An 18,604-nucleotide genomic window follows, 5' to 3' on the forward strand; every position below is an offset into this window, starting at 1 on the left:
CAATCTACAAAGTGCACTTTGCTTGCCCACACATTTTCACATTAACAGTCACATGTTAAAATAAAGCTTTTATTGTAGTACAAAATATGATCGTATAAAAAAAGCCTCATTAAGAGAATGGTATTTTTCAACCGAGTTCAAAGCACTATTTTCTCTCAGCTTGATCAAGGACAAAAAAAGCGACATAAAAATGATTGGTTCATACTGAACAGTTATTTGGAGATGAATACCTTATCCCTAGCAAAATCATACATCCTTTTTTAGATTGGTCAGCTCCCAGCGACCTTCTCCACACAATTTTAACAGGACATCATGGTACTGTGGAGGAACAGACAGACACATACAGCTCCTGCTAAGTATTGTCCTCTGTGGCCTAAAGCATTATCATTCTGTTGCTTTACAACGTCTAAAGACTATCTACAGTATCCAGAAAAAAAACAAAAAAACACTGTTCCCTGTAATACAACATTTTTTTTTTTCTTTTGACACAAACACAAACAGGTTTTCTCGAACAAAAGATTGCCAAAGATAATAAATAGATATATCTACAAACCGCATCTTTAACAAATAACATTTTAAACTGCATCGTCGACTTCTGAGGCGAGCTTAATCTGGTGCAGGTTGGGTCCTGGTGGAGCTTACCTTCTCCAGGCTGCTGCGATGGCCCAGACTAAGCAGAGTCATCCCCAGCTGCTGACAGGCACGGTACATCTGTCCTTCGGCCTCCTCCGACAGAGCACTGGTGGCCTCATCCAGCACTAAGACGTAGCGAAACAGGTGAGGAACACTTTGTAGAAGCAATTTCCAGGTTATGAAGTCAGTCATGAATATGTAAGCCGCCTTGTAGCCTGTGTCTTTGATGCCTTATTTTAAAACACCACCTCCTTGTCAAAGTCTCGATGGAGTGTTTTCACAAAGCTCAAGTTCCTGAAGTTCCATACATTATCTTTTTACATTTAGAGACATTGATGAGACTAATACTCAAATACAGATGTGGCCAATGCGACATTCAACATATGGAATATCTTAATATTTTCTCCATGTGATGATTCCCACAGTGACATCATCATTCACAGACATCCTCTTGTTTTTTTATTTATAAATGAAGATCTATTCGATCCCGTGATTAGGTTAGTCTTGTTGCTAGCACAAGGACTAACCTGCGTATTTGGGCTGCAGGTAGAAGAGTCGGGCAAAGGAGAGCCTCTGCATCTCCCCTGGAGAGAGAGCATCGTACCTGCAGAAAGAGAGGAGTCAAAAGAAGGCAAGCCATACTTCTGAGTAGAAGACATTATAAGACATTATAAATGAAAAAGAAAAAGTATATATATATTTATGGAGCTCCAGTATTTCCCAAATACGTAGCAATGCATGGAACTGACTGACTGAGTGCTGGAAAACAGCAAGTGAGTATGCTCTCCTCACTGTTCTCTTTGACTTTCAAACTCGTGTTGTTGATTCTTACCAGCTCCAGTCCACCTCCCCATCCAGTCCCCCTGTCCTCTTCAGGAGACTAGACTACAGAATTAAACAGACAGCAGGGGTTATGACAAATCTTAGATGAATATCAACATATATGTAGCGAAAGGATTTGACACTGAAATCAATATAAACGTACCACTCCTGCCACTTCTAGATACTGTAAGATTCTCTCGTCGTCCACTGACCCTGCAAACATGCAGCCATTAAGCCCCCATGGATGTAGGAATGACTCAGAATAATAACCATTCTGAGGAATACATTTAGAATCCTAAATATGTGGTACTATTCACACTATTCTCTAGTAACTTGCATCTGCCTTGCAATAGGTAGGTACGTTATTAATCCCAGGGGAAAATGGAGAAAATATCACTGACCATACCTGACTGAGGGTAAATCTTCTGCAGGGGGTAAATCACCTGAAGAGAAAGAGTCAATTTAAAAACCCAGTGTAGAGTAAATGGCATCACATTTACCGTAACTAGACCCCTATTTACCTAAACCAAGTCATAGTGCAAGACGAGATTGAGTCAAAGAACACGGTTGCGTCATGAGTTGTGTCATGAAATGACATCGGTCAAAGCTTTAAACGTTGACAAGGCATGTACAACACCTTTGCTGGGGCCGGAACCGTATTCGCTATGTCGTGTTGTCGTGTGTGTACGGAGGAGGGAGAGGGGGGGGAGGGAGAGGGGGGGGCTGTGAGTGGGCTACCTGCTCTCTCAGTGTCCCGTCAGTCAAGTAGGGCTTCTGGGGCAAGAAGAGGATCCCCCTCGGCCCGAAACATGAGGTCATCTGGACAAAACCTGGGGAGATCACACCACCCATCCAGACATAGCATGAGATGGGTGTGCAGACTTCTGTGAGTAATTTCTAACGATAAATGCAACAATATTAGTGGTGGTAGTAGATGCTACAATAAACACTTTATTTATAATGCAGATTTGACTATCATGCAGATTGTTAGTTGTTGGGATTAATAATGCCAAAGTAAAATTGTGTACTGTACCCCAAGCCCCATAATGCTGTCATAATATAATCATGTCATTAGTTTTTAAACCATTTCCTTCTGTTAATCACTCTCCATCTCTCTCCCTCTTACTCTGTTCCCCACCCATCTTCAGTTCCCCCCCTCGCTCAAGAGGGGGGGAACTGAGATCTTCAGATCTATATGTCGAGGTTTTGGAATACATGCAGGTCATTAAAGACCCTAGGGGCAAACACAATAAAGCATTCCCTGATTACCAACCTGGTCCCCGGCCACATACAAACACACTGAGCACAGGGGTAGCCCTCACCGCTGTGAGCCTCCCAGAGGCGGTTGAGGACCCTGAGGAGGGAGGTCTTGCCCGTGCCCGTGTTCCCCACCACCAGTATATTGGAGCCCTGGCTGATCTTCAGATTCAGGTTTTCCACCAGCAGCTCGTCAGAGAAGGGGGACTTGTAGGACAGTCGCTCCAGAATGAAGGCAGTGTCTACTGGGCCCCCATGGATGTGGTCACTGTGTCACAGGCACCACAGTCAGAAAACTCTAGTCACAGTCATAGCAAATGTCACATGTCATAAACTTCACACGCTAATAGTTAGTGACAGATACATGTTATAATGATACATGTCATCTGTTTTTATTATTAGAGTAAATCCCCCATTGTGAAAGGTCTATAAATGCACTTTGATGTGATATTCAGTCATAATAAGTGTAGTAAACCCAGATAAACATATATTTCTCACTCACGTGTCAAAAATGCAACACTTCCTTTAAGGCAACAACAATATGGTGTTTAATCGTGTAACTGGAGGAGTTGGATCTGGAGGAGTTGGGGATAAGTTACACATTTAAAATACTTTTACTTGAAATGAACTACCTGTCAAAGTCGTAAGTGTCCCCCGACGCCGGGTCGTAGTCACACTGCCTCCTCAAGATGTCATCCATCACCTCCCTTAGCTCCCCAATCCTATCCATAACACACACACACACAACATTTGGTTGGCACAACCAGGGAAAGACAGATTCAGACGCTTACACACCCACCCACCCACACCAACACACACACTCTGCAAGGTCATCAGTATGCAGCGGCGTACCTGTGGGTGTATCCGGCCACATCTGACAGAGTGGTTGACAGGTCTATTAGCTGAGTAAAGCCGTTTATCAGGTAGATGCAGACAAAGGCATTCTGAGAGAGAGAGAGAGAGAGAGAGAGAGAGAGAGAGAGAGAGAGAGAGAGAGAGAGAGAGAGAGAGAGAGAGAGAGAGAGAGAGAGAGAGAGAGATGGAGAGAGATGGAGAGAAAGAGAGAGTGAATAAATGTATACGTGAAAACAAAACTTTAGGTTGCATAGGTGACCTTATGAACACGCACATTCAGAGATACAGTAACCCATTCGGTTACAGATAGTTTTACAAAGCGTATGATGCCACCAGGAGGCCAATAGTGGAATTACTACTGAGACAGGGTCCTTCAGATTACAAAATGTGTCTGATGTTTACAAGTTCAACTTAAGTCCTAGAAAAATATGAAATCACCCCATATAAGCTAGACACAATTTAATACATGTATATATATGTGGGGGGTCAACAATGCTGCTAAAATATCTACAAACATTATAAGAAAGCAAAAAGCCTAGCCATTCAAAATGTCCACCTCCGTGATTACTGGGCTTCTCCATGACATACGAGTGCTTCTATACACATACAAACCATCCATACAATCACCCTCATAGACCCCGCTTTGTGGAACATCTAAGTAACACACGTCCATACCCCCCCAGACTCAAGGTGCTTGAATCCCACTGCCTAGACCCTGTGTGTCACAGCAACCACTGCTTGTGACACTCTCTCCTTTTCCAGGGAGGTGGAAACAGGCTGAGGGAAGGCCTACCTTACTGATGAGAGCGCTCAGCTCCCCGGGGCCGAGGCCGTCATAAAGCCCAGAGAAGATGGGGATGGCGATGACAATATAGCTGAGGAAGCCACCGAGGTAATCAAAGGTATTCACTCCAACTGACAAGAGAGGAGAGCATTCGATGAGTCATTTAAATGGAGGATTGCAATTGTGTGTGTGTGTGTATGTGTTTGTGAGTAGATAGCCATACTGTAAAGCCAGAGCTCCTTATTTATCAGGGTCTTCTGAGTATGCAGCAATGTCTGCAATTTGCGATTGGTCCGCATGTGTTCCACCTTTCCAGCTCTATACACAAAAACACCCCCCCCCCGTAGGTTAAGGGAATAAAGCCCCCCCCCATATAATCATACTACTTAAACAACTATATTGAAAAGTAAATTAGGTGGTACAGTTTAATAGAAGAAACCTTTTTAAAAAACAATGGTTGACTGACCTGTAAAAGGCAGCAGATTCTGCGTTGACACGGATCTGCATGTGTTTGAACCTGGGAGTAAAAACCAACTCTGAGCTTCAGTCATATTACTCAAAAGTAGCTTTGTTCGAAAAACAAAGCTACCTGAAACCTTGCTGACTCACCATCTCCAAGCGAAACTAGTAGAAGGTACTCTTGAGGATGTCCTTATTCATTCCATTCAAAAATGCCTCATGACTCAAATAAAAGGGCACTATACCTGAAGTCTCCCTCCAGTTTTTCTTGCTCAAACAGTGTTGACACAATGGGCCCCATGAGGATTTTGTTGGCGAGAGTCCCGATCACAAAGTAACCAAAGATGCTAACAGGACCAATCCAACCGGTGCTGTGGGACAAGTATTGGGTCAGGTGATTTTGCATCATACACACATCACTGTCTTTTTCCATGTATTTGTTATCCTTATCTGAGAAAATGCTATGCTGACTAAATATTATTCAATGCACATTTTAGGCACAAAAAAAGGTCAATTGTAACCTTATCCATCTGAATTTCAGTACAAGGCACTGGTTTGTTGGGAATGTCTATAGATGGTGGCTACCTCCTTGCTTTGACCCCTATACAGTACTTACCTGTGGAAGCAGTGGTACGTGTAGTAAGTAAGAGTGAAAGGCGAGACGATTAGCCTGCTGGCTATGGTGCTCATCTGTTTGCATAGCCTCTCTGTGTCTTGGCTGATTCGCTGGTCTCTGACAAACACACAAAATGGACCAATGGTACGACAGCTCGATTCGTTGCACTATACAACGCTGTATTTCCCTTGTGTGTGCGAGTGTATGTACTGCTTGGTTACGTACGGGTTGTCAATGTCCTCCCTGAGCACATTGAGAGTGTAGTAAACTCTTCCTTGGAAGTAGGCCTTGTGTAGGCTCTCCGTTAGTGTCTTCCTCCAGCTCACGTACATCTGACTGCAAATGTATTGGTCCATACTCTTGAGCTGGCCAGACAGACAATATGTATGCATTATCGCCAAAGAAGAAACATGTAACAAGTGTTATACAGTCAAAGAGGATGTGCCACCCAAACCACAGACGAAGAGCCTTTGCCTTGTACTATTATTCAAGAAAGTGTCTAGTCATTAATGTATATTCTGAATATCACCTGAGTTCTGATTACAGTTCTAAATCAGACTGTCATGCTTGCCATAAAAATGGGTGCAGCTTGGTCTCCACTGTTATTGACAGTATGCCCCCTGGAAAGTTCTAGATGCTAGGCTTATGGCTCATAATAAAAGGACAGACTGACCTGACCTTGTAAAAAAGGAGTTAAAGACAAGGTTACAACAGAGAATGATTAGATTTCACAAGCTTAGGCAGCAGAAACATTGAGTGCTTTTTTTTGAAAGTCGACTATCATTTAGTACAATCCAAACATACTTTCATGATTCAATCACAGTATCTTTGCTGAGCTAAGCTTTTGATGAAAAGGTCAAGCCTTTTTCACTCCTTTCTGAAGCCCAATGTAAATAAAGTGGGGGCCATCAAGGCATGTCCTCCTCATTCAGTGGAAATAATGTGGTAAATAGTGGGTGTAAAATTGTAGGGTTTATACTAGTGTATGTGGTAATATGATTGCAGGACTTCTTTTTTCCCCCAAGCCCTAGCAACTTTCACTTACAGAGGAGTTCAGTAGTATTAATAGGACAGCAAACCCAACCAGGCTCCGGAATCCTCCATAGTCCTTGTTGGAGAGAACCTCGTAGAACTGGCTTGGAATGACCCCCACTTGGTAAATGATAAGCTGTTCTAAGAAAGAATATGAGTCAGCATGTTGTTAGGAGTTGACTACTGAAATTTCATGTTGAAACGTTAAGACCTAAAAAAAGGTATTCATATTAGATGAGCTATCTTACAGTTCTGTAGAAATGTGACAGAAGGTTGGTGCTCTATTTACACAATTATTACAATAACTTAAGCCTCAGGGCAGCCATACCTGTCAGTGTGACACAAAGTAGCGTCCCAAACATCAGCACATTCTGGTTGAACCATGATGGAAAGAGGACCCTCTGAATACTGCACAATCTCTGCACAAACTTCCAATCTAATTTTGGCCTTGAAAAAAACAAAAAAACATAATTCATTCATTAAAGCAGGCAGGTTTTTTTTCACGTGTAGCTACAGGTCACAACTCTTAAAGTGCTAAATGTAACTTGGCTTTCTGAAAGTGTTAACTTAAAGACTTGCTCATTTAATGTTTCAAAATTGTATTTTTATTTTTATTTTCTATTTCTCAGACTTCTATTCAAACAAAGTATCTATTCAAAGTGCCTATGACACTCCCTGACCAGGAAGAGCAGAGTTATTCACAGCCTAGGTGATTACCTACTTCAAATGTGAAAACTGTAAGATATCTATGCAACTCAGATCATTCACTGCAAGCTTGCTAGATCTCCCATAGTCTCTAAATTGGTAACTAAGTGTAATCCCTTCCAATTGAAACGACACTACATACTGTACACAGACATGAACTAGCAGCTTTTTAAAAAAAGTCAGTCAATGCAAAACAGTCCTACCTTTTAGTCCCTCTGACACTTGTAAGTGGTGGCATTTGCACAGAAGAGTCCAGTGACTTCTTCAGACTCAGAGTCTGTTTTATGTATTGATGTATGATTTCCCAAGTCAACTTATGTGACAGTTAGCTACTGCTTGTACGAAATACCAGAACAGGAAGATCGAACACAAAAAAATAACATAATAAATACCCCGTGCATCACCTCAAAACTAGCGCGAGTATTTCTATATAGCTATTCGTTATATGTCTGTCTTCAACCTGCAGAGCGTACACTTGTGTGCAGAAGTCAGTGAGGGCAAATGTGTTGTTTACATTTTTAGCCAACAGCTGAAGAAGACATGTCCGCCCCTCGATTATGCACTGCCATCTAGTGGCTAAACATCCTTCTCTCATGTTATTTTTGTTCGGTAAGCAACAAACAACTAGCCTGACTCTGCCCTCCTACGTACTTCCGCTCAATTTTCATTGTGCTTCTGTACTGCGTCTGGGCTTGAGGTATATTGGTCAGATGTCTCCGGTAAACTTTTTACCGCTCCAATCAGCGAACAGAGGGAGTGGCTGAGAACGATGACGTTGATGTCGTGCGCTAGTTTGAGTTGTAGTTCCGTAATGGCGGCGGAGAAAGATGCGAGCGAAGCCATTCGGTCCGTTGGTGCAACGCTGCCGAATATCGAGAAGTTAAAGCCGGAGCAAGAACAATCTTTGATCCCCAAGGGGGTTTGTTTGATTTTCCAGCTAGCTCCGTTAGTGGTGAAGGAGTTGGCTAAGGCGAACACTAGCGATTGGTTATGCCAGATCTAGAGTGGCTCTGGGCAGATCCAATAGTTCCAATAGTAGATCCAACTTAGAGTAGATAGAGTATCCGCCTTCAAGGAAGTTAACGCTTGTCAATGGATCGAGCCCAGACTCTCTGTACAAATGCAATGTACGAGAGTCTGGTTAGGGCCAGGCTAACAAACAACTAGGATTCTAAACAAAATATCAAATAATGGATATAAAATAAATAAATAACGGGAACTACAATACCATTAATAATAATATGCCAAATTTGTAGGCCTACTTTTACAATCAGATATAGATCAGGTGACCGGCAGATTGGCACGCCATTGTGTAGGCTAATAGCCTATTTAATCTGGGAAAAACTATGTAATAGGCCTATGTGTAATATGAATCATGATCAAATAGATATTCCAAATATAGTATCTACAAATCAGTATGGTAAATTAATTTCCTCAACTTCTCAACAAAAAATGTTTTAGAAAAGGGGTTTGTGATTGCTGAGGAAAGCACAAATAATCTTTGAGTTGTTGTAAAGGCATTGGTGACAACTGTTACCTTTAATCCACCCCACTCTCCCCCATAATTTAAGGCAAACCTGTAGGCTACACTGCGAGGGAACTGTTAAAAGCTTCCACAATCTACAGATGGACACTTCAGAATGAGATGTGGCACTTGGCATTGTTGAATGTGTGCATGTCAAGTAGATTAGATTTTTGGTTTTCAGTGTTGCCCCCATACATGTGAAGCATGACATTTCGTTCCACATGTGTGTCTGTACATCGAAAAATGATCACGAACGATAGTACACAAACGATCTTTGTGTCGGGTGAATTCTGGTAATCTGGGACATTGGGTAATGTGGGACATAAACTCCAGAGCGTTTTCTTCTCTGCTATGACAATGTCTAGTCCACATAACTTTGACTAGGTTTAGCATGGATGTTATGTGACTGAAATCACAAAAAGTGATTGGTGTGGTGTCAGTGTCACAGAAAGGGTCAGGGCACTAGATAATCAGGAAGCTCCGATGAGAAAATGCATGCAAAACAATTCACCCTAGCTTAATGTAAACAGAGATCTGTCTGATTTCATACATTGGATACGACTGAGTTTAAAGGCAAATTCACTATGCAAAATCATGTAGGCCTATGAACATTATTTTCATGCAGCTACAATGTAGGCTACTACCAGAGAAACATATCTATCTGCCTAAACACCTCCAGTTATTCCAGTCACTTAGCATCAATGCATCAGGTAAGAACCACTCCTGTCTTTCATTGCAATATATTAGAGTTACAATTATATATTTGGAACAGATAATTAACTATGCCATCAACAGATACAGTACTAAACTATATATTTAATGTATTACTTGTTGTAAACAGATGTACACACAAAGCTGTAAAAAGGGATGCTTGTTTGGAAGATTAATATAGTAATGCTATCATGTTTGTAATTGTGTCATCTTAACTCACACCCTTTCCCCCACCCCACATCTATATAGCAGTTCTGCTTTTGAACCAGACAACCCACAGACAAAGCTGGAAAATGTTTTATTTTAAGTTTGTTGCGCTTTCTCATCTTATACTGTAGCTTACTTACTCATTGGTTTCTAGGTGACACCTTCCTCTTGAAACTGGTTTAAGACACAAGGTAGATGTATTTTTGCAAATATGACCATCCATTGTGACCTTTAGGCTATTGTGTAGTTAATACATAATTTACTGTGGGCACCTAATGTCACTAAACTACAAAGATGGGATTTACTGAATATACAGCTTAAGTAGGTACAATTTTTTAACATTATGTGTTTATTCTTTATTGGTATAGAGATGAGAACTTCTTGAGATATGGCTTTAATAAACTTGATGGTTTGGTTGGTTGTTCTTCCCTGGATCACTTCTGCCTGTGAGTAGAAAACCTTTAATGACTACCAAATGACTAGAATAACCCACTCAAATCAAATTGTACATTTCTTAATATCATTCTCAAAAGACACAGAAAAAATACTTATTTTATAGGAACCCATCTAATCAGATTGCTTAACCCTTGAGTTATCTTCGAGTCATTCTGACCCATCAGTCAATGTGACCCACCGTCGTATTGCGACAACTTTACCGCATACAAAAACAAAGTGAAGCATTTTCTTTTAACCGTTGGACTGTCTCAGACAAATACATTGAAGGAAGCCATTTGAACAATATTTCAATATTACTTTAATCATATTACAAGGATTAATTTACTGTGTGTTTTATTCCATTCTAACACTTATTTTTCAAACTTCACCTTACTGCATTGAGATATTATGATATTTGTTTCTTTGTGCTCTACAGTTGCAGATCCTTGTAATGTCGATGGTTGCTCAAATGTTTTTATTGTTGATGACGAGTACTCTGGACTTATACTTAGTAAGTTTGACAACTTGACAAATGCCAATGCAGAGCACTGCAAATGCTATAGTAATTCACAACTCTGAATATCTGTTTCACCATCCATTCACTTACACGTTTTGTTGATTTATCTCAATTCTTACTACATGCAGATCATACTTCAGATCAGAACTGTTCTGCACCGTCACGTAAAGAAGTGCGTTCCCAAAAGAAATGCAAACGTCAGTATGAGACATATCAAACTTTCCGTTAACTCCAATGTAAACCCATCTGAGGCAATATTGGATGCTCAGTGAATCTATTCCTACACTGAATTTTCTTGAGTCTTTCTTCGTCTTCTCTTAAGGTTTTAGGTTGGTTTGGGTGCAGTTTTATGAGTATCTGTGAAGTCCTCTATGACATTGTAAAAGGGGTTTACAAATAAAATTGGATTTTAATTCAAACTAGTAGGCATAATGATCATTTAATTGATTACTGACTGCAGGAAAAACCATTGATACAAGCAGTCTTTGTCATTAATGTTATTTTTTATTCTTGCAGTTTTGAGAGACACATGCTTAATTTCATTTAACAGGGAAAACGTATCCTGTGAGTATTATTAATAGCACATTTAACAGTGACACACTGCAGGTGTCGAAATGTCTAATTATATTGTTTATTCCATCAACAGCTGAGTGCAGAGAAAACAATTTTTGGATGCAAACAAGGAAAATGTCCACTCTTCTGTATATGTCAAAGCAACGTGTCTCTGACAACATGGTTCTGTGTGTAATAACTGGAAATAATTGCAGTGCAACACCAAGCTCAACACTGCACTTAACAGAAAGCGGTAACTTGAGGCATACTGAATACAGTTGCATATCAAGCAAACTTTGTACTATTGTTAATTATGATAGCCTAGGAGATTGCAGGCTTACCATAGACGTGTATGTTTTATTTTGCTCAGATTATGATTTTGATTTCATGTTATCCAGTTTTCACTAATAAGACTTAAGGCATTTTTGCATTGACAGGCAACTGCAGTGTAACCTGTGTGCGTCCAAAGGAAAAATGCAAAATTAAAAAATTTGATGAAGTACAATGTAAAGGTAGGAGAGTCTATAATTTCCTTGCTAATTTGACAAAAGTGTGGAATATTATTCAAATACATGTATATTTTAAATAAATTTTCTTGCTTTAGATATTCAAGATGGAGAAAATTTCATCATCAATATGACACAATCACAAGTAAATTGTTACAACTGTTACAATGCAACGAAAGAACCAAAACAGAAGATTTCTTCTCCTTCATTGACGAACACGGACGAGGACCACATCGACCCAGTCAAAGCTTCGTAAGGCATATTGTTATTGAGAAACTACATGTTAAATACACTTGAAGTCTTTGGGGATATATCCAACTGATTCAGACAGGGTTTGCTTTTCCTGTGGTTGCGAGGCTGGTGTGTTGTAGTCATTGATGACAGGTTTGTAGCGTGACAGAAATGTTTTAAGTGGAGGTTGAGGCTGAAGGTCTGTCCAACACACTGTTACTACGATCAGATTTTGTTTTCTCAGGGGTAGTTTTGTAACTTACTTAGAAGATCTGTGATCAGGCTTATAGGGCATATTTGTTAAATTTATGTTCAGTACATGAATTTCTAACTCTCAACAGCCAAGCTATGAAAAAGATGTCCTCACTCGTCTCCGAAATGAATGAGACTTCAGCATTTGTGTCAATGGGAGAAGTAAAAGGCATTCTTGTGAAGCAGGAAGACCCTGTGTATATTGAACCATTTTCCTTTGGCTATACCAACTCCACCATTAATGTAGGTGCATTACTTGACCTTTCAGGAAGCTTGTTTCATTGTGGCACTGTTCGTCCCTCCACCCCCTTCTCTGCTATTAAATGGAATGGAAAATTGGACAAAGAAAGCAACATTTACACTTGTACATCGGTTATAATACATTGGATACATGGATTCACATGTGTATTTCAGATTGTACAAGACTTGGTAAAATTGGATGGATTTTCCAGGTCTGTAACTATCTCAAAGGAAGCATTTCAAAAAGTGTACAATTCAACCAATGGTACTTCATTTGCTGGTGTTTTCTGGTTTCCCAACTTTGCAAAGGTAATGAAGAAAATAAATAGGCATACTCATTTGAATGGACTCAACAACTTCTACGTCAATAATAATCTCTTCAATCCTTTTAGGATTTAAAAAACAGTACAGTTCTGAACAATGAAGTAGTAGCAATTGAGATGGGAGCCTTCATCACTAATCTTACAGAAAAAATATCTCTAAGTTATCGGAATATAAATAAGGTAGGCTACTTGTAACGTAATCAGTTTTTTTTCAATGGCCATAATTGTCAAAGATTTCGTCCTATGTCATATGTAAGTTAACAAATTAACCCTGCTTATTTTACATTAGGAGGGAGCCAGTGCATCTTGCCAGTCATGGGGTGGTGAAGGTATTTTTCTGCCATTTACATTTCACAGTAATAGTAGAAATTAGCTAATTAGTTTGATATCAATAACATGCTCTTTTTTGGCAAATATTTAAGAGTTTGTTCTTCTGTCTCAAAGGAAGTCAGCCTAACTGGACAACAGATGGCTGTTTAACCATTGAACAGGGTCAAAATATAACATGCGAGTGTACACATCTGACATTCTTTGCTGTGTTGATGGTAGGTCCTCTCCGAAGGGTTAGCCATTTTAAGATTGTGGACATTTCTGAATGTCAGACTAAGTTAGAATATCCATAAAGAAACAAATGCAAACTTTCCCCCCATCAGAATCAGTCAAAACCTTCTAATGTTTGGGGACTGATGTGGTTTTGAGTTTATGGGTCTTGGGTTTGTGTTAGGAGTCTCCTGAACTTGGGTTCTTGTCTTAGAAGTTCCAGTCTTGACAGATGATTTGCACACTGCAGATTGAGCTAATGATCAGGTTACCATTCTCATGTTTTTTTAGTCACCTCCGAACATAACCATCTCTGATGAAGATCTAAGCTACCTCACCTACATCACATCAGCTGGCTGTGGGTTGTCTTTGTTTTTTCAGAGTGTGGCCCTCTTCATCCACTTTCTGATAAGGTAGTTATGATGTTGCTTGTGTCATACCAGTTACCTAAGGAAGGAGAGGTTAGGTCCCAGGTCATTATTCTAATAAAGGGTTAGTGGTTGATATGTTAGTTGACCGCTTATACTGTACATTTTTAACGGCAGGGGTTTTCTGTATGTGCAAATTCTAAAGTCACAGCTCCAGGATATTTACATGTCAGCTGCTCAGATAGAGCAGCACCAGAAAACTATGTGATAACATCGGGCTCCTTTGTTGTTAACAAAAAAGTACTGTGTCATATTATACCGCCAAATGACCTTTAAAACATGTTTGTTTCTGTGGCATCAGAGGAACCAAATACAAGTTATTCACGTTTGCCCAAAAGGAATGCTTCAGAGAATTGTCCTTACAACTAAAGTTTAATCAAGAAAGTATATATGCAATGGATTCCATCAACCTTAACAACATTGCTCTCTTATTTTTGAAATTCTAAAACCGTAGGAAGAACAAGGCCAGCGACGCCACTCGGATCCTTATCCAGCTCTTCATAGCCATGTTCCTTCTCAATTTCACCTTCCTGACCAATGCCCATATTGCAAACCTCCGGAACACTGTGGGTTGCCAGTTAATGGCTACCATAATGCACTTCTCCATGTTAAGCACCTTCACCTGGTTTGGTGTGATGGCCTTACACCTCTGTCTGCAGATGTATATGGCCAAGAGCATCATCATTTCTCACTACATACTCAAAGTCTACATTGTTGGGTGGGGTGAGTCCAAGCCTTATATAGTTGTGTGTAAAGGGATGGTCCACACAAAAATCTAATTGGAACTAAATGTCTAGCAAATACTGTAAAAGTGCTAAAAAATATCCCTCTGACAATCAAATATTGTGTCTCAAGTACTTGGCTGACATGCATGCTCTCAATAAGATTATGACATGCCTATTAATTCTCCCCCTATGATTGTCTCTTTAGTCTTGCCATGTGTGGTTGTGGCAGTTCTTTTCAGCCTGGGAAAATATGGTGAACAAGTCATCCACACCAGTGGGGGAAAAGATGTAATGATGTGAGTAACAGAAAGACAATAGCAATAGCAGTGAATGATGTTGTACACATGATACTTCTACTGTATTTTCTTACTGTAAATACCATACTAGCGTATGGCAACTGCTTTGAAATACACCTTATGGCAAATCAATTATCACATGTACTGTATATGTGATAATTGCAATATTCTCAAGGAATTCATACTTTTCTAAAAGTGGAGCAAATTGTAACATGTGACGAAGAGAGTTTATTAAAGTACATATGAAATAAAGTGAACAATGTAGATTAAGAATTATATTTGGGAGTCAGGTGGCTGAGCGGTTAGGGAATTGGGCTAGTAATCAGAAGGTTGCTGGTTCGATCCCCGGCTCTGCTAAATGACGTTGCGTCCTTGGGCACTTCACCCTACTTGCCTCGGTGGAATGTCCCTGTACTTACTGTAAGTCGCTCTGGATAAGAGCGTCTGCTAAATGACTAAATGTATTTGGGAGACGGGAAATAGTCTTTGACAGAAAATAGGCCTTTGGGTCAAGATAGTCTTATTTAGCCAAACTAACTTTACATTTCTCTCCTTTATACAATATCAAGGTGCTGGATAGGAGATCCTAATGTCCACTACATTGTAAACATTGGCTACTATGCAGTGGTCTTCGTGTTTACATTTATTACATTTATCATCGTACTGCGTTGGATGGTCTACCTGAAGAGCACAGAGACAGACACTGACTGGCTTGGCTTGAGCGCCCAAAAAATGGTCGCAATTTTTGGTCTGTCCTGCCTGCTGGGCATCACATGGAGTTTTGCCTTCTTTGCCAGCGGTCCTCTGCGGGTGCCATCTTACTACATCTTTTCCATCCTCAACTCCTTTCAAGGTGGGTAGGGTCAGCTTTTTGGAATTTACATGTATTCATTTAGCAGACACTTTTATCCAAAGCGACTTCCAAGAGAGAGCTTTACAAAAGTGCATAGGTCAATTGGCCGTAGGGATGCATACTAATTTATTGAAGACTTTAAAGACAACATGCAATAAATAGAAATTGGGATTGGCTTTCAAAGCAATAGGACTGAATCTTGAATGAAAAACAAATCTACCACTCTCACGCTCCTTTGCCAGGCTTCTTCCTGTTCCTCTACTACTACAAGACCAGTCGGGTAATCGGAGCAACTGTTGAAGACTCCAGTGGCAGTGGAAAAAGCTCCTTCAGCACCATCAACATGAATTTCAAGCCCCACATCAACCCCTATGCCAACCAAAAACAGCACTGAGTTCAGGAGCAGAGGTCATTAGTTCTGAGTTCTTCAAGATAGTGTAAGCCTATGGACCAGAGCAGCTTGCAAATACTTGATGTAAAATGAATCTCCAATGTAGGATTACCAAGCTTCATGCAAACAATATATATAAGAAGCACATGTTTTATGTTCTTTAAAATGTACACTTCATACAAAATGTTATTTCAATGTAAAATCTTTATTTACCCCCCCCCCCCTTGTCATTCATTTTTTCAATGTACAATCAATAAAAAAATATTAACACCCACAGTCTGTCTATTTTACTAAAAGCATATCTGCTTCCTCAAGAGCCTTCTCCATTTCTTCAACTTCCAAAGACAGGCTCTCCCTCTCCTGCGACAGAAGCTCCCGAGCTTCTTTGAGATCTTTCATGGTGTTTTGGATTTCCTAGAGATTTGGTGAGGACCATAGACACAACCCAAGTTAAGCAAATAAGAGGTCAGACTAGGAAGTCTCTAAACACATTAGTTGGCAAAGTATCTTTGATGACTTAAACATTGAGGAATAGTATTGTAAATGCAGGGGGACAGGAGGGTGAGTACAGCAGGTTCTTACAAAAGGATTACTTAAGATACATTTAAGATAGTATACTAATGCAACCTGGTCCCATTTACAAAGGCCGAGGAACATGGGAAGTTAAAGGAAAAGGAATACAGTCCAGTGCTCCTAATAGAATAACACTTACATCAACGCGTTCACTTTGCTCTGTTGTCATGTCACAGAAAGTGTTCAATTCTCCCAAAAGATCTTTGGATACATTCTGCAGTTGGGAAAGAAATAAGACTCATTGATAATGTATTCAATAATAATGCTAATTCCAAAATATCCATTGAGACCAGATGGTGGGTACCATAACTGGTTGCTCAGATACCTATTACTGAAGTACAATACACAATCATTTGTTCAACAAATAGACGCTCTTACCACCACCTCTTTTCTTTCATCTTCATTTTGTTGTGTAGTTTGTCCAATTCTTTCACCCAGAACTAAAAATGTCAAACGTGTATAGGTAATTATCATTTGCATACTCAGAATTGAAAAGTTTGTAAAAAGAATACATGAACTAAGGGGTGATGTCTTTCTCAGCATTCTAGACTGTGATATGGTAAGTTTAGTGTAATTTTCATCAAGTATGTTTAAAAAAAAAACTCAAGCCATGTTCAATTGAGAAATACTTGAAAATGTGGTGAAAGCTCCAGAGCGTATTAATTGTGCATTATTATGAATATCCTAAGCATTCTCAAAGAACCTGGGTGTGTCCATTTGGCTTAAACATTTCGGAAGTCAACCCTACCAGGGTCAATATTTCCAGCGACAAGCAACACGTGGCAGTCCTTCAGTTCTTTCTGGAAGTTTCCATTCTCCCCTTTGAGATCACTGCACTGCTGCTCCAGCTGGGCCATTCTTTGCTAAATTTAAATATATAAGTAGGTATGGGTAAACATAAAATTGGATATTGAGATTCATTATTTGTTTTATTGCACTGATAGTACGTTTATAGTAAGATAAATGTGTCAAGTATATATCAAGAAGGCTATTTAAATTTTACATTGCACTGATGCTTTGAGATCTCTAGAATATCGATCAAATGTGGGCAGATCTAAAATCATGTGGGCACTACCTTAGTCTCAGTAAGGTTCCTCTGCAGCTCCTCATTGACAACCACCAAAAGCTGATTCTGGTCCCTGATATCTGACTGTTGCCCATACCTGCTAGGTGGTCTATCAAAACACAAACAGCTTTAGACGTTTACAAATATTAGCTTATCTTTCCCAGCGTTGGTGTATTGACAACTTACCCTTTTTGTTTTTTGGTTGTAGGGATTTTTCTGCCAAAGACAAAATAAACATGTAAATGTATGGACTTCTTGGCATGCTACAGGATATGTATGCACAAGTATCTTTCCACGGGATGGGTCACCTTGGTGCATTTTCGTTATGGGGCTTGAATACACCATCTGTTTGGAGACACAATTGAGACGAGAGCTATATCTCTATATTCAAAATGTGGTTATGGTGTAAAGAAGCAGGCCGATACCTAATTTACATTTACATTTACATTTAGTCATTTAGCAGACGCTCTTATCCAGAGCGACTTACAGTAAGTACAGGGACATTCCCCCGAGGCAAGTAGGGTGAAGTGCCTTGCCCAAGGACACAACGTCAGTTTGCATGACCGGGAATCGAACTGGAAACCTTCGGATTACTAGCCCGATTCCCTCACCGCTCAGCCACCTGACACCACCAGAACAATTTACCTTGTCCTGATCTGGGGATTTTCGAAGTCATCTTGATAACTGCAAAGCAATTTGGCGAACAAACTGTTAACATGCCATAGAGTATGTTCTGCTTTTACAGAAACTAGCTCTAGCTACAGCAGCTAACAGAATAGCCCAGTTAGTCTTAAAGTTAGCTCGTTGATCAGATTATTCTCATTAGTCTAGCCTTAACATTTAAAGCTAATGCCAAATTAGAAGGACACTTAGAAGGCCAAATTATAAGGAAACTTGTTACAAGAATGTTATATTAACTTGATTCCAAACAAACCTTTTTTCTATAAATTGACAAAAGACTCGTACCGCCAGACAGCACTGACTGTTTTGAAAATTACGTCGTCACTTCCGATTAGCTAGCGTTTGACTCGCTAGCATTTACTACTTCCGTTGGGTGATTCAGGATCAAT

General features: G+C 39.9%; 3 protein-coding genes across 7 annotated transcripts; 1 reads left to right on the forward strand and 2 right to left on the reverse strand.

Annotated features, from left to right (window-relative positions):
• Positions 1-48: 48 nt before the first annotated feature.
• Positions 49-8,052, reverse strand: abcd4 (ATP-binding cassette, sub-family D (ALD), member 4). 3 transcript variants are annotated; one of them, XM_062468178.1, is made up of 19 exons: positions 7,367-8,052; positions 6,787-6,905; positions 6,472-6,599; positions 5,652-5,791; positions 5,427-5,543; positions 5,056-5,181; positions 4,818-4,868; positions 4,575-4,669; positions 4,361-4,482; positions 3,565-3,656; positions 3,345-3,434; positions 2,778-2,980; positions 2,194-2,285; positions 1,862-1,898; positions 1,619-1,662; positions 1,466-1,518; positions 1,161-1,237; positions 643-758; positions 49-318 (listed from the first exon to the last, which is right to left on the reverse strand). In XM_062468178.1, exons 1-19 carry the CDS (start codon positions 7,399-7,401, stop codon positions 247-249), a joined length of 1,809 nt encoding a protein of 602 aa, XP_062324162.1. In that variant the 5' UTR covers positions 7,402-8,052; the 3' UTR covers positions 49-246. The 3 variants fall into 3 exon arrangements, with proteins under 3 accessions (XP_062324162.1, XP_062324161.1, XP_062324163.1); XM_062468177.1 differs by having other exon boundaries at positions 1,619-1,668; XM_062468179.1 differs by lacking the exon at positions 7,367-8,052 and having other exon boundaries at positions 1,619-1,668; positions 6,472-6,594.
• A 1,290-nt stretch (positions 8,053-9,342) lies between these two features.
• On the forward strand, positions 9,343-15,922 carry adgrg11 (adhesion G protein-coupled receptor G11). Of its 2 annotated transcripts, XM_062468477.1 has the most exons (19): positions 9,343-9,398; positions 9,761-9,797; positions 9,975-10,052; positions 10,478-10,552; positions 10,687-10,755; positions 11,075-11,122; positions 11,205-11,363; positions 11,548-11,622; positions 11,715-11,868; positions 12,189-12,342; positions 12,514-12,648; positions 12,732-12,842; positions 12,952-12,991; positions 13,107-13,207; positions 13,494-13,615; positions 14,085-14,353; positions 14,561-14,651; positions 15,221-15,504; positions 15,747-15,922. In XM_062468477.1, the coding sequence occupies exons 3-19, from the start codon at positions 9,995-9,997 to the stop codon at positions 15,896-15,898; spliced, it is 2,097 nt and encodes a 698-aa protein (XP_062324461.1). In that variant the 5' UTR covers positions 9,343-9,398; positions 9,761-9,797; positions 9,975-9,994; the 3' UTR covers positions 15,899-15,922. The 2 variants fall into 2 exon arrangements, with proteins under 2 accessions (XP_062324461.1, XP_062324462.1); XM_062468478.1 differs by lacking the exon at positions 9,343-9,398 and having other exon boundaries at positions 9,736-9,797.
• Positions 15,923-16,087: 165 nt separating this feature from the next.
• On the reverse strand, positions 16,088-18,584 carry knstrn (kinetochore localized astrin (SPAG5) binding protein). 2 transcript variants are annotated; one of them, XM_062468480.1, is made up of 9 exons: positions 18,469-18,584; positions 18,180-18,218; positions 17,843-17,879; positions 17,721-17,750; positions 17,544-17,643; positions 17,217-17,331; positions 16,847-16,908; positions 16,608-16,682; positions 16,088-16,309 (listed from the first exon to the last, which is right to left on the reverse strand). In XM_062468480.1, exons 2-9 carry the CDS (start codon positions 18,208-18,210, stop codon positions 16,178-16,180), a joined length of 582 nt encoding a protein of 193 aa, XP_062324464.1. In that variant the 5' UTR covers positions 18,211-18,218; positions 18,469-18,584; the 3' UTR covers positions 16,088-16,177. The 2 variants fall into 2 exon arrangements, with proteins under 2 accessions (XP_062324464.1, XP_062324463.1); XM_062468479.1 differs by having other exon boundaries at positions 17,843-17,881; positions 18,173-18,218; positions 18,469-18,579.
• Between the last annotated feature and the right edge of the window lie 20 nt (positions 18,585-18,604).

This window comes from Osmerus eperlanus, chromosome 8 (assembly GCF_963692335.1).
Source record: "Osmerus eperlanus chromosome 8, fOsmEpe2.1, whole genome shotgun sequence".
NCBI classification, from domain to species: domain Eukaryota; kingdom Metazoa; phylum Chordata; class Actinopteri; order Osmeriformes; family Osmeridae; genus Osmerus; species Osmerus eperlanus.

Excerpts from the sequence above, each read along its gene's own strand:
- abcd4 (XM_062468177.1), bottom strand. The coding sequence starts at position 7,401 with ATGCCACCACTTACAAGTGTCAGAGGGACTAAAAG. Across the intron at positions 6,600-6,786 it reads ACTTTGTGTCACACTGACAG|AACAGCTTATCATTTACCAA; the intron begins GTATGGCTGCCC and ends ATTCTTTCTTAG. Across the intron at positions 5,792-6,471 it reads TAATACTACTGAACTCCTCT|CTCAAGAGTATGGACCAATA; the intron begins GTAAGTGAAAGT and ends CTGTCTGGCCAG.
- adgrg11 (XM_062468477.1), top strand. The coding sequence starts at position 9,995 with ATGGCTTTAATAAACTTGATGGTTTGGTTGGTTGTTCTTCCCTGGATC. Across the intron at positions 10,053-10,477 it reads TCCCTGGATCACTTCTGCCT|TTGCAGATCCTTGTAATGTC; the intron begins GTGAGTAGAAAA and ends TGTGCTCTACAG. Across the intron at positions 13,208-13,493 it reads CATTCTTTGCTGTGTTGATG|TCACCTCCGAACATAACCAT; the intron begins GTAGGTCCTCTC and ends ATGTTTTTTTAG.
- knstrn (XM_062468479.1), bottom strand. The coding sequence starts at position 18,210 with ATGACTTCGAAAATCCCCAGATCAGGACAAGGTAAATT. Across the intron at positions 17,644-17,720 it reads ACAACCAAAAAACAAAAAGG|ACCACCTAGCAGGTATGGGC; the intron begins GTAAGTTGTCAA and ends GTGTTTTGATAG. Across the intron at positions 16,683-16,846 it reads ATGAAAGAAAAGAGGTGGTG|AATGTATCCAAAGATCTTTT; the intron begins GTAAGAGCGTCT and ends TCCCAACTGCAG.